Genomic DNA, 14,557 nt, shown 5'->3' on the forward strand with positions numbered 1-14,557 from the left:
CCTTAGGAGTTAAGGCACAATCTGGACTAGGTTAGAATTGTGTACATATATTTGATTTGTCGCACCTTGATTATTGAATTGTTGACAGTATAAGTGCATAGAACATTATAAAGTTGTATTTTATAATCTTCATTGTAGTTGACTTTGTTGCCCAAATAAGTTAAAGCACTGGTTTGTTAAATTTATATTTGAAGTTAGAAAATCTAAAACTTCCTTCTTACAAGCATCAAATCCATTATTGACAAACCTTATACAATTCATACAATTCAAGTTCTCAATATTCAAATTCATATTGTTTGACGAGGATTTTGCCAACCGAAGAACTCACAAAGTTTAAATTCACTATAGAAAACCTTGAACTGGGCAGCCAATGTTTGAGGTGAAGGTCTGCCCGCCTGGGTATAACGAAGCTTGAAGTGCAGAGGAATCAAGGTGATTCTCGTTCGCTGGCCAAAACTGATTGCGGAATCCTATCGGAGAAGTGGCAGGCTCTTGGATCCAATCTACAGTTTTGGGAACTAGTAGATTGGCGGCTCTACTGGGGAGAGTTGCTCGCAACAAGTGTTGTGAAGTTACCTAGAATTTCAGATTTTGCAGGCCAGAAATCAGATGGTAGTTCTATCAGTTTGATTGGAAGCATACTCTGATGGAAGTGAGAACCCAGAAGATCAACACATTCCTCGAAAGAGGTGGCGACTCTATTTAAAAAGATTTCAGTTGGTAGCTTTGTTGAGAGAGAAGACTCAAAAGGAAATGATTTGATTACCTAACATGGAGAATATGTACTATGATCAGGAAGAAGATCTATGTTACACCATGGAGGAAGCAAACGTACACCCCCTAGATGCGTTTTTCGATCTGGACGCATTTGTCATTTTTAGTATTCTCATTACTTGGTTTCTATTCTATTGTTTTGATAGAGAAACGGCCTAAGCCTTGATACATCAAAAAGTACAAAGATACATCCAAATAATCAGCTTTTAGTCCCAAGTTACATTTCTTGCCTTTGTTCGTGGTCATTCTTCGTCATTCCCTTCTGCCATTGATCAAGATCTATATATAATCTAAGCACTACATCTTGCACTTATGTTAAGGATAAATCTTTGAAAAGTCACGAAACATGGATACAAAAATGAGATAGAAACGAAATGTAGAGTGATAAAAGCGGTTTCTTAAAATAAAATATACATCTTAATCATCATAAAATACATCTAATAGAGCTAAGTATTCATTCCTCTAACATATCTTAAGCAGCACAATTATTTGTTTGTTACACCGAAGGGTATTTTAGTTGTCTTAGTTACATAATTAAGACTTATTTTGAATATGTATACTAATCTTTACCAGTAAAGCATAGGTAGGCTTACCATGGATATACAGGTCTTTCATTTGATATATTGGCCAGTTGTTCTCTATTTTGTAGGTTATTGTGGTTTGTTAATGAGGGTTATATGATCCTGCAACCATCAGGTAGAAACACTTTTTATATGCTTGCACATGTTTTTCAGGTTCTATTCAGTGCTTCGTAGAGTAAGATTTGATTTGGAGCTGTCATAGTGGTGACAGTGTGCCTTGATTTTTTTTTAATGGGTAACATTCTGCCTTTATAACTTACAATGGCCACCATAGATTTGTTGGAATATAGTCTTACTATACATGCAGGCATATTTGAAGATTACTAGAACATACATAGTTTCTTTTGAAGAAAGACATTCGAGAAAAGTACATCTCTACCACTAGTTTGAGCCTTCCAGACATTTTCAAGAGAGTACTAATGTCCAAGCACCTTTAAAGATTTATTGGAATTTAACTAGTTTGTTCTGAGGAAAACGTTGCAGTACGATTGATGTCATCTACTATTTCTGTTGTGTTTGTTAGCTCCCCTGGGGAATTATATAAGAACATATTTCACGTACACATGGATATTTAAAGGTATAATACTGGAATTTACACAGTTTCACATGGTCTAGACCTTCACACAACATATTTAGGCAGACATTTAAAAATATGCTGGACTTTACATAGTTTCTTTTGGAGGAGAACTTTGCATGACTAGCAGTCTTGCTGCTCAGTTACAGTCTTCAGACATTTTCTGTTAATTATATGTCTAAGCACATTCACAGATATATTATGATTTACATTATTTCTTTTTGAGGAAAACTTTGCACCCAGAGTGATATGCCATCTATTTCTATTGCGTTGTTTGTTAGTTCCCCCAGGACATTATATTAGCATATATTGCACTGGCACATCAAAAGAAATGTGACAATTTACATGAAAGATGTGGGAAAAATTTCTATTGAAAATGATGTCATCTACTGTTTCTACATTGTGGTGCTCTATTTCGTTCTTTGGGGTGTAGCATATTAGTTTTTGCAACCTATGAATCTAGATTTTTCACTTTCCACCCATCTAGGCATTTATGGCTAAATGAAATTTTCATTTACATGTCCTTTAAATGTCTGCACGAGTCCATTGTATATTGTTTCTGTTGGTACTTATAATGATAAGTTATAACAATTAGAGTTATTGCTCCGGACATGGTTGGATTCTCTATGATTTGCTTTAGCAGTTCATAATATGGCAATTTATTGATTGTTGTCTTGCTGATACAGCTTCTTGGAAGAGTATTCAATATCTTGCGAGAGAACAATCCAGAGCTTGCTGGAGACAGGCGTAGAACTGTCATGAGGCCACCTCAAGTACTCCGTGAGGGTACCAAAAAGACTGTGTTTGTGAATTTCATGGATCTGTGCAAAACGTAAGGGGTGTCTTGTGCCTATGCAGTTTTATCTATCTAGAGCTTAATGTTCTGTTCAATTGCACACAAAGTTATTGTTTTAAGGATCTTTAAATTGTTCCATCATTAAATTTCTAGTTATGGCTCACACTCTTAATTTAGACTTATTAGTGCAATTAGGATTGTTTAAAATCCTTCTGGAAATAGATGGCACATTCCTTTTCTTAGATCAGTTTATCAGTTTTTACTTTTTACCTGTCAATACAAATCTAGATAAATAAACAGATAATTCGTGTTATTTAGGTGTTGCTTACTCTTGGTGCGTATATGACAATTTTGTTAAGATAAAACAGTGAGGACTTTTTATGAATGCTTTTTAAACAAGATATGGAGTTTCTGCAATGCTTTTATATAATGACTCATTTTGCCTTGCACAATTTTGTATTTCGAGAGCAGAAAAAGAGGAACATTTAAATTAAAGTTTATTTTGCATTTAAACTTTTAAAGCATTGAGGGTACAGATAAATATACTTGGAAATTCATAATACACCCTGAATACCATTGAAATATGGAATTGAGAGATAAATAGTTGGATCTATTCTTACGAATCAGTGTTGCTTGTTGCACTCCTGTTCATTATATCTTTATATTAAAGTATATAAGGAGTCTTATTTTCATTAAAAACATATTGACAAAGAACTTTTCTGCAAGTAAAGCATTTAGGCTAGAGAGAAATGTACTTGGAAATTTTAAGTGTACAATCACTACTGCAGAATTTAAACTATATACGGAATTTTTTTTCCATTCTTTGCATCCATTCTGGTTTGCTTCCAAATCAGCAGTTCACGTCAGCATTGAAACACTTGTACCATTTTTTTAACCTTTCTCTATTATTTGCAACCACAATCAAATTAAAATTATTTAAGTTATCATGCTTCACTGTGTAATAGAGATGGTAGTGATTGCCAAAGAATTCTCAAATACATGTCTAAATTAGACTACTTTTTCACATCCTGTTTTAAATCACCTCTGTGGTATGACTAGAGTACCTTAATACTGCTTTAAGCATGCCAGTTCATTGTGAGTTTTTTTTGATGCAATTCTGGAGATCTAGTTTGAGGCCTGAGAAATACATCTAAAAAGAGTAGAATAAAAACCAAGATACCCACTAAAACAACACCAGTAGGGGAGAGCCAGGTCAAATATTCTCACCAAAAACTTGAAACTTCACAAGTCAGGCTAAACCTTTTTCACTGTGATACAGAAGGAGCATGTGTCTCAAAAAATGTTCCTTTGGAGCAGCTTTTCTATTATTAAACAGAGTCCATCCTGCTGCATCTTCCTTGTCCTTCCAATGCAGAGAACTAGAATAGTCAATAATACTGAAAAAGAGAATCTGATATCTTCACACCTATGTGCAATCCTTCAGCCTGAGATAATGCTTAAGGGCAGCCTGAAATTCATGTTACCATGTCTAACTTGAAAAGGGAAAGAACGAGAGGTTGCTTAGTGGTGTCTAGTCTCCAGGTCTTTCACTAGGTGATGTCACAACTATCTTTTAGAGTGCCATAGTAGGAAATGTAAGTAGGTTATCTGTTCTTGGGAAACCACAAATCACATTAGCAGATGCTGGGAGGTAAAGGAGGTGTATCTCTAAAAGTCTGTGGAAACATAAGAACCTGTTGAGGGTTGACAAGCAAAGATTGGTTGAGGGGCTCTGATGTTGGCAGATGTTCCAAGGACCAAAGTATCTGGATAATCGAGTGGTGCTTGATTAAACTCTTCAACCAAATGGTGGCTTTTTTATAGGCTTTTTGGGTTAACCATAGGGCATTCCTGAAATGTCACTTTTTTTGGAATAAGGTTTAACAATAAACAGTAATATTAAAGTCAAAATATAAAATAATAAGTACAAAACTTATTAAAAAAAAAAAAAAAAAAAAAAAAAAATAATTATTAGTTAAGTTCAATGAATGGTAAAAAGGCGTGAAATGAAAGTTGTGACTCCCTCATACATGGGAGACATAAAAGAGACCAGAGAACTCCACTTGAAAGGTGGGTAGGGAGGAAGAGAAAAGGGAAGTTGTGAATGAAGTAAGAATTATTGGAAGAGGAAAAAGAAATGAGAAAAAATAAGGAAATGTCTCCCTCAAAGGGTAATAGTTATGAAGGCTTGTGACACTTTTGAAGATGATAATTATGAAGGATTGCGATTCGTTCATAGTGTAGAAATGATGAAGGGGTGACTCTTCCAAAGTGTGGTGGTAATTGTGAAAGGTTGTTAACATAACAAAAAACAGCCATTGATAAAGAGGTGCAACTATCCCCCACATTGGAAGATATAAATGGGAGAAGTTATTAATTTGGAGAATGATATGTTATTCTCAAAGGCACCAATGAAAATTGGTGACCCAATTCTTATGAAAGGTGGTGCCCCCTTCACCAATAAAGGAGGTTTCATTCCAAGCATTGAAGGACTTATCATTCATGATCCTTCATCAATTGATATTCCCTCAAGAAATGAAGCAAACAATCAAACAACAAGATCAAGCAAACAATCATCAAATCCACATCAATTGTCACTCCATCTTGGGATCAAGAAAAAAATGCAATACAGCAATCAAGCATCACTCTATCAAATCAATAGTCATTCAATCATCATTCACCATTATATCAAACTAGCATTCATTATATCATCACTCTTCAATCATCTAATCATAATTACTTTTAACTCTCCAATACCTTGAATCATCTATAATGTCCCCAAGTTTTAGGGCTTATTTGTTAGAAATGGAAAAAGAAATCTGTAAATAAGCAATACCAGGAAAGAATCTAAGTGAGTAAATGCATGAAAAGATATTACCATAAAATAGGAGAGAAAGTTTTGAGCTCCAACACCATGAGACAAGATATTTGGAAAGGGGAAAGCAAAGAAAACCCCTTGTGACATTATGAATGAGGCATGAAAAGCCTAAGAAGGAAGAGAGAGAGAGATAGAGAGCAATGCTAATACAATATTTGATAAGAGGAAGAAACCTCATTGTTAAATGAGAGAAGAGGGTCATTTCTTAAATAGAGATGAGAGAGAGGAGTTAGAATGTAACTCCCATGTCTATGAATGCCAACATTCATATGTGTGTGAGGCCAAGTGTGAGATTCCTCTTAAGGAGGAATAATCTAAAATTAGAAATTACAATACATATTTATCCTCACATATTCCACTAGATGACAAAATAAGATGTAGTGGAAAAAGGACAAAAAAGAAATATATTAGGATACCTTGGCTTATATCCTAATATATTACAACAATAAAGAAAGGAGTTCTAACCTTGGTTTATAAATACACCAAGGAAAGATTACAACTTCTAACACCCCCTTTTAATCTTTACTTGGGGTAATTACATCAAAGGGTAATTTACAAAAATCTGCAACTTAATCTTTAATATGAAGTAATTTGATTGTCTTCAAGCCATATGGAACATTTGTAGATCCAAGAGAAGCACATGAGTCCTTTGAATGTGATCAAGTGGAAGCATAGACACATCTTGGAGAAGGTTCCTTGATGGATTACTTGAAAAAAAAGAACAAGACAAATATCCACAAGTAGAATGCCATCATATATGCAAATTCGAAATCCTTTTAAATAAGGATAATAAAACTCTCATAGAGAAACAATGAGTAAAACATGTTACCACAAAACAATGGAGATAACCTGATATCAAGATAAATTATATGCTCAAAAATTGCCAACAAGGACAAATTGAGTAAAAAGCTTGATCAATGCTCTCATGAAAAGTATATTATACTAATGCACAAATGACCACAGACAAGGCCAACTAATGATACTTGCATCAATCTTGCATCAATCACGTGGATATAGACAGTCCACTTAATGAATCATCCCACTGCAAGCTAATGGGGGCGTCCCTCCATAACATGCATGATTCATGATCTAAGCAATAAAGTATGCAGATCATTATCACATTAATATATGAAAATAACATAAAGGAGAGACATGCTGATCAAATTAGAATTATCATGATTTTTGTTAGGATAATCAAAAGAATGGATTATGAGGATATAACAACATATTGCCTTCAAATTGGATCAAATCATCTGAATTTGGAGAGAAAACTCCAATAATAACATCCTCTTCATTGAGGAACAAAAATGGAACAACATGGAGGGAAACTCCATAAAAATATTATCCTATCAAAATGGAATAGATAGGATCAAATGGAGGGAAACTCCATATAAAATGAGTGCATATCAATATAGGATGGAGGGATACCCCATGGGCCAGATAAGGAAACTATGTATCAGTTATACTGAGGGGACCTACATAGTTATCCTTGAAAAAATTGGCTCCCTATGCAACTTAAAACAAATATCATATAAATCATGTAGATTAATGGTATAAAACCATAAAGTGCCAACATGGGCATAGAATGATGCTATAAAAGCATAAAAGTGCAACTATGGGCACATCAAAATATCAAAATGAAGGCAAATGTGTAAGATTACTCATAATCCAATTAAGTAAAATGATTTAAGGAAGATCAACTAAATATAGATATCAGGTATAAAACTCCATTAAGGGTAAACATGGGTACTCAATGCATTTTGTGAAGGTATATAACAAGTTCTCAATCATAATAGTCATAAATGAAATTATATATTTATTTGGATATATATGTGTGCACCCATATATACTTAAATAAATATACGATAAGTCATAATATTTACCTTTAACAAAAAACATTGAGAAGATACTTCTATAAAAAATATATCAAGAAGAATGAATATGATGAATAAAGACAAAGTGTCTTAAATAGTAATTCAGTCATATCATTTTTACACCACAATTTTGATGGCAAAAGAAAAGAATAAAAAAGAATTAAAAGAAGATGTTACTTAAAAGAAATATTAATATAAGAAAAATTTGCTTGGATTATCTACTCTAACAGCGAGGCTTCTGCAGAGGGTATGCTTGAAATAGGGCTCCGAAATTTAAAAAAAGAATCAAACAAAATTTTCAAAAATAGTTACTGTCAGAACAGCTGTTATAAACTACAGAGTGGGAATATTGAAATTTCATAATGATTCCCAGAGATATTCAAAATCTCTGTCATTTCTCACAGATAAATACAGCAAAGTGGCAGATAAACTTAACATTATGTTTTCAGTATAGTCGTTGCTGCTAAAAAACAATGTTTCGGTTATTAAGTTCACAATGCATTTTCAGATTTGCATATGCCCCGGGGCTGTTTCTCTTCGGCCCTAGAAACAGCCTTGGAAAATCACGCTCAAAACTTTCCCTCCGCCATACTTAGCCCTCGGAAAAAATAAACATTCAAAGCGCAAATTTTGCAGAACCAGCCAATCAATCGCACACAAAAAATAAAGTCGTGCTCGCTGGCTTCAATGAGGCATGCTCTACAGAATGATTTAGTTAGGGGCCGTGAAGAGAATTCCTCTTCTGTGATGGTGAAGCCCCTGTGTGAAGCGTTGGCTGAACAGAATCGCCAATTGCAGCTTGGCTCCAGGCACAGTTAGATAATACAATTTACAGCTAATTTCAAGCTTCGCACATTGGAGCAAAATATCAGGGTCTACTCATTGGAATATTACAAAAACTAACATGATCTTCAGGGTCATGGATACTTCTTTCCTCGTAAATTTCTAGTAAGTTATTGCTTCGGCTGATTAAAGAAAATAGCGAGGATCTTGCAGTTGAAGTAATAGCAATGGCAAGACGAATACAGGAAGTCAATCCCCTGAAAAATTGAGGATTAAAAAACCTGGATAGGGCCGACTTGTAAACAGTGAAAGGTTTTTCAAGAACTAAGACTAAGAAGCTGTTTCTCTACAATTCTAAAGATGTCTGGAACAACTCTAACAAGACAGTCGCAGAGAGGGATGCAGATCTTTGTTAAAACTCTAACCGGCAAGACCATTACTCTTTGTTAAAACAATATAGAAGATTGTGGATGATCAAGCATGGCTATGTAAGCTGCAGAGGACTGAACCCAGATCCATGAGAAACTTCCGTTCAAAGCTATTTTCTAGAGATGAAGAGAGTTGCAGTATGTCAAGTGGACCGTTGGATAGTTCAACAGAGCAATCTTTCAGCATGGAGCAGAAAAGAACAATGGAGAAGCCCGTTGGTGGTACTATGACAACCAGTTGTAATAGTGATGGCGATGAGGAGGATGAATTGGAGTGGGAGGGGAGTGATGAAATGGGAGCGGAAACCAATTCTTTTGATTATTCTCATGCTTTTAGTGTTTTTATTGCTTATAGCAGTGATATATCAGGGGAGTTGCTCAGATGGGCAACGGCAACATCATCACCCGCATGTAAGAATAGTACCATCAATGAGTTCCTTGAGCTTGAAAAGCTCGAAGTAGTTGTCAAGGTACATGGTTACTATAATTTTGGGCCTCTCATGGCCTATTTGTAATTACTAATGTAACAAAATGATATTGCAGAAAAACAGAACAAGCCTTCCAAAACAAGTGAAAAAAAACAGTTCGATAATAAAGAAGGTTACTCTTTTTTAACAAACATTGATATCAAGATAGGAAAACCCTTTGGCGGCAAGCCTTCCAAAGGGGGTTAGATGAAAACTACTAGAAAATAAGAAGTAACCTACACAAATTAGAGCAAACAGAAGTTAATCAGGTTTGGCGGTAAACCAGCCAAACTCAAAAAAAATTCAATTTCTTCCATCTTAAAAAGATTAAAGAAGAAATTAGTGAAATCTCTCTCAAGAGTCTCCTTATAATCGTACCTTCATGCAAACACTCAAAACAAAGATTAAACTGCTCTGATACCATGTTAGAAATGGAAAAAGAAATCTGTAAATAAGCAATACTAGGAAAGAATCTAAGTGAGTAAATGCATGAAAAGATATTACCATAAAATAGGAGAGAGAAAGCTTTGAGCTCCAACACCATGAGACAAGATATTTGGAAAGGGGAAAGCAAAGAAAACCCCTTGTGACATTATGAATGAGGCATGAAAAGCCTAAGAAGGAAGAGAGAGAGAGATAGAGAGCAATGCTCATACAATATTTGATAAGAGGAAGAAACCTCATTGTTAAATGAGAGAAGAGGGTCATCTCTTAAATAGAGATGAGAGAGAGGAGTTAGAATGTAACTCCCATGTCTATGAATGCCAACATTCATATGTGTGTGAGGCCAAGTGTGAGATTCCTCTTAAGGAGGAATAATCTAAAATTAGAAATTACAATACATATTTATCCTCACATATTCCACTAGATGACAAAATAAGATGTAGTGGAAAAAGGACAAAAAAGAAATATATTAGGATACCTTGGCTTATATCCTAATATATTACAACAATAAAGAAAGGAGTTCTAACCTTGGTTTATAAATACACCAAGGAAAGATTACAACTTCTAACAATTTTAATATTATTTAACTTAGTGTCCTATTTTATTTGTGGCGAGCCTTCTGGAGATCATTCAGGATACTTTGATTCCAACTTACTATATTCAGCAAGTCACTTGGATGTTTTGCTCATACTATTTATAGTAAGTTATTGACGTGATTAGTTGGCACCATATCAATACTTGGAAAGTGGATGGATTATTCCCATGAGTTGATATTGGAAATTATCAAGGTATAACTTAATAATATTTATTATACTAAATGACTTAATGATATGATGACTTAAAGGAGGTTAAAGAGTATTTCAGTTGTTTTCACAAATTCACTTAATATAGAATGACAGTATAAATTCATTTTAATTAATAAAGCTCTCTAGCTTTGTTCAAGAAGTTACTTCATAAGGAGGTATTAAAAGTTAAGGATGATTTATCCCACATTGAGCATGTAGGTTCAATTGGAGTTTGAGCAGTCTTTAAAAGCAACCATGTCTTCCTTCAAGAGCATGTCATGAGAATTTTATATGGAAGCCATATCTTCTTGTTATTGAAAGTCAGTGTTTGGTTGGTTTCTAAGGACAAAAACCCTTAGGAAGCTGAAGGTTGGATGCAAATACATACCTTCGAAGTGGAGTGGATTTATATCATAGTTCAACATTGGATTTAATGCATGAAATTGGATTCATAAGTAGCTGAGACAGTGACCATCTGAAGATCAGAAATATACAGATTTCTGGGCACTCACGGCTTGTCCAAATGTCATAAGGAAGTCCATGGCTAAGCATCCTTCTTGAGCAGCGGGACTAGATTTGCATATTTGAGTCCAGAAGTTATCAATAACAGGGGCTGCTGGAAACTACAATTTGTTTCTTCTACTAACATTTTTTTTGTGTATGGACACAGGACTATGGTGTGCTTCAGCAGCAGTATCTTAACTTTACTTTGATTTTCCTGCTCTATTATCTTTTTGTGAGAAAGCCATATATATGCAAATCTGTAGCATCTTGTAAATCACTGAGTAAGCATGACTAGTAAAATCAGATCGAGTCTTGTGCATTGCCAATGTTTGCTTAGTTCTGTAGATGTATAATTTCAGTTGGAAAGGTGAATAATCTAATTGTAAGAAGTTTGAATGGAAAGTGTTTGGAGTAATGCCTCTGCAGTAATCAATGCTTAATTCTGAAATTGAAGATGCCACAATTGTTTGTTTAAATGTATATTCCATATTCTTGTGTTTAATTTGAAATGTTTGAAATTAGAATTAGTGAATTAATGAATATATCAGCTCGAGATGTCTGTCAAAGTGTTTGACAAAATTCTATTGCATGAATTTTGAGATTTGTGGTGCAAAATTGAGGTTAGGAGTGTTAGAGTTGTGGGAGAATGTTGAGTTGAAATTGTTGTTGACATGATGGTTTGATCATAGGTTTTGTTATTGATGTCAACATATGTCCTGTAGTTTCTGACTGGAATAAGACATGCATACAGTATATGGCATTCTTGAGTATGCAAACATGTATTTGTGTTGCAGGATGAATGTAGACCTTAACCACAGCTCCTTATTGTTGATTTGAGTTAGTTACAGTTGTTTTGGCGAAGATTGGTTGCAGGCAGTGAAGAAGAATTATGTCAGAGGCAGTTGTAGAATTTTGACTATAACATGGATTCGAGCTGGACTTAAGGTTTGCAAGCATAATGCATGGTAGAAGACATGGGTTTTGGGTTTTTTAGATCATTTGGTTCATGCTGGATTGATCGCTAGCATCTGGCATGCGAAATGTTGTTCTGGTGTCCGATAGGATTGTGTAGCGTGTTGATTAATGTGGCGAGGGTTAATTATGGACCATAGCTTCATGCCTTAGCATGGTTTTATTTGTTTATTTGTGCATTGGGTAAGTCCTAATAGGCCAACCTTGCTTGGTTGTAACTTGTATAAAGGAAAGTAATTTCCTCTTTTGTAATGTATGAAGTGGTATGGGAATGAAAATAGATGTGCAAGCCTTGATGCATGATATTAGAGCAGAGCTAAAGGATTGTCAGATGCTTTGAGTAGAGCTATAAGTGGAATTTGGTATCATTCCTAGTGTAGTTCATTGGAAATGTTAAGACAAGTGTGTTGTCATCAGTTAGTTCACCATTTGGATTTCCAAATCCTTGAAAGTGGTTTTAACCTTCACATCTTAGACACTGAGTCTTCTTGAAGGTGGATTTAATATTCTCTTTTTGGGCAGTGTGCTTGAGTAGTGAACATTTTGTGAGCAATTTGTTGACCTTCCCCCTAGTTGTGAGTTGTGAACTTTGATTACCTACAAGGAGTCGTAGGGGAACTTTACATCATCAAATTGAAGAAATTAGATCTGACTTGTGTGCCTTCGCCATGATGCTTCTGCAAAACTCATCGTAAGAAGAAATTGAATACTCAATATTAATGAGATATTTGATATTATAGAACATTGTCTTATTTTTAAAGACTTTACAATTTTCCGTAGTGTCGAACCCAGGGAATTAATTTTTCCACATGATTGTTGTGGCTAGTATAATATGCAATATCTGATAGATTAGTATACCACGATTTGTGCTCCAAGTGGACTAAGAAATAAGGTGGCAAACTGGTGGGATATTTGATTTATTAGAACAACACATATCAATAATAGACAATAATACATTTATCTTTTAAAGAGGGGTATCAGTTATTATCAAAGATGTGATCAAGGGGGAATGAGCGATTCAATTAATGAAGGGGCATATTGGCTATGGAAGAATTGCCACAATTTGTAAAAGACCGTACAACATCCAAGGAGGCTTTGAACAACATAAGTAATCATATATGTAGTAGGGCAATTTATATAACAAATTATTGAATTTGTTTGTGGTATAAAGAAATAGTTATGCCTATGTATTTGTGTCATTTGTGTATACTACGATACACACACATGCACCAGTTTATATACAAACAACGAATGCTTGAATCTAACATAAATATCTATGCTTGTATTAATATAAATTTCTCTTTGCAATAATTGATTATATTTTGGGAATGATGAGAGTGCAAGAAGGGGAAGTAGTGGAGGATTACTCATTAGATACATTGCCTCGCGAGAATTGTTAAGGACCATATGAGGCCAAAGGGGATGAAACTCTGCTTTACAGCTTAGGGTTGAAGATTATTTTAAGGGCACCCTATTGTAGTCTCCCTTGTGAACCCCATATTGATAAACTGTTTAAATACATTAGAGGGAATCCTTAATCACTAGACGAGAAGAGGATGACATGATAGAGTGGAACAATGTGTAGGCATCACTAGGTACACCACCTCACGAGAATGGTTGAGGACCACATGAGGCCAATGTGCATGAAGTTTCCACCCCTGGGCCTAGGCTAGGGGATATTTGGGGCACCTTATGATGTCTCCTATCTCAACCTTTGTTATGGTTGAACTCCCACATAGTCATTTAGATTTGTTATTCAAACTTGTATATTTGAATTTCTTAATTGTAGAAAGGGATTTTTTTTTTGGTCGGTAATAATGATTTATTTATTAAAATAGCCTGAAGGAGCTTGCCTCGAAGCAAGAGTGGAAACAAAGGTTCCATTGTCACAAACAGCCGCATAATATCACAATAGAGAACCATACAACCTGAAAATAAAAGGAGTGAAAGATAACTACTAACCCTTGCGTTTTTGTGAGACTTGAGCACCATATCAAGCTTCTTTGAAAATCTAACCTTCTATCTCTTAACCACTTGCCATCCCTCTTCAACTTTGGCAGCCTCAACCTTTCTCGGCACCTCATTTTCATCCAGATCATTTCTACAATCCTCCTCCCCAAACTCCACTGCACACCAAAGCTTTGTCTCGTAATACTCTATCCTGATCTATCCAATCTGTCACTTTAAACTTCTCCCTTCCATCTGGTGTATCCACCTCAGTGAGAACCTCGCTCATTGTCGCTATAGGTATCCATCTTCCCTCTTGTGGGGAGATTTTGCAAAAGGGGCCTAACTTCCGCCACTACCTGAGAAAAACTTAGAGGTTTCTCCATTTTCTTTTCCACTATATAGTGCTGGTTCTAAACATCCTTCCACCATGTAGAAGTATTTGTGGCTTTCCCTTGTGCACATTCTACTACAACATGACCAATTCAAAAACACCTTCTACAAATATGAAGGGAACCGCTTCATAATCTACCAATTGAATCCAACAACCCCTTGCAGATTTAGTTGATATTTCCCCTTGCAGATTTGGTTGATATTTCAGCTGGAAAACCTGTAGGTAAATCCATTTCCACCAAGATGTGTGCAAAAGTAGAATGTTAAGGATTTGAAGAACCCTCATCCATCATCAAAAACCCTCTTAAAGAGTTACCAATGGCCTCCAACATAGAATCAAACCAGAGTTGAAGGGGA

General features: G+C 35.2%; 1 protein-coding gene across 4 annotated transcripts in view; it reads left to right on the plus strand.

Annotated features, from left to right (window-relative positions):
* The window catches only part of LOC149568173 (eukaryotic translation initiation factor 2 subunit beta-like), a 56,024-nt gene that overhangs the window by 21,403 nt on the left and 20,064 nt on the right, over nt 1–14,557 (plus strand). For all 4 annotated transcript variants that reach the window (XM_089821179.1, XM_089821177.1, XM_089821180.1 and 1 more), the window contains one exon: nt 2,616–2,761. In XM_089821179.1, the coding sequence (XP_089677305.1) occupies nt 2,616–2,761 (146 nt within the window). The remainder of the gene's footprint in view (nt 1–2,615; nt 2,762–14,557) is intronic.

This window comes from Cupressus sempervirens, chromosome 3 (genome assembly GCF_028749045.1).
Source record: "Cupressus sempervirens isolate cs-2001-9-10 chromosome 3, ASM2874904v1, whole genome shotgun sequence".
Lineage (NCBI taxonomy): Eukaryota > Viridiplantae > Streptophyta > Pinopsida > Cupressales > Cupressaceae > Cupressus > Cupressus sempervirens.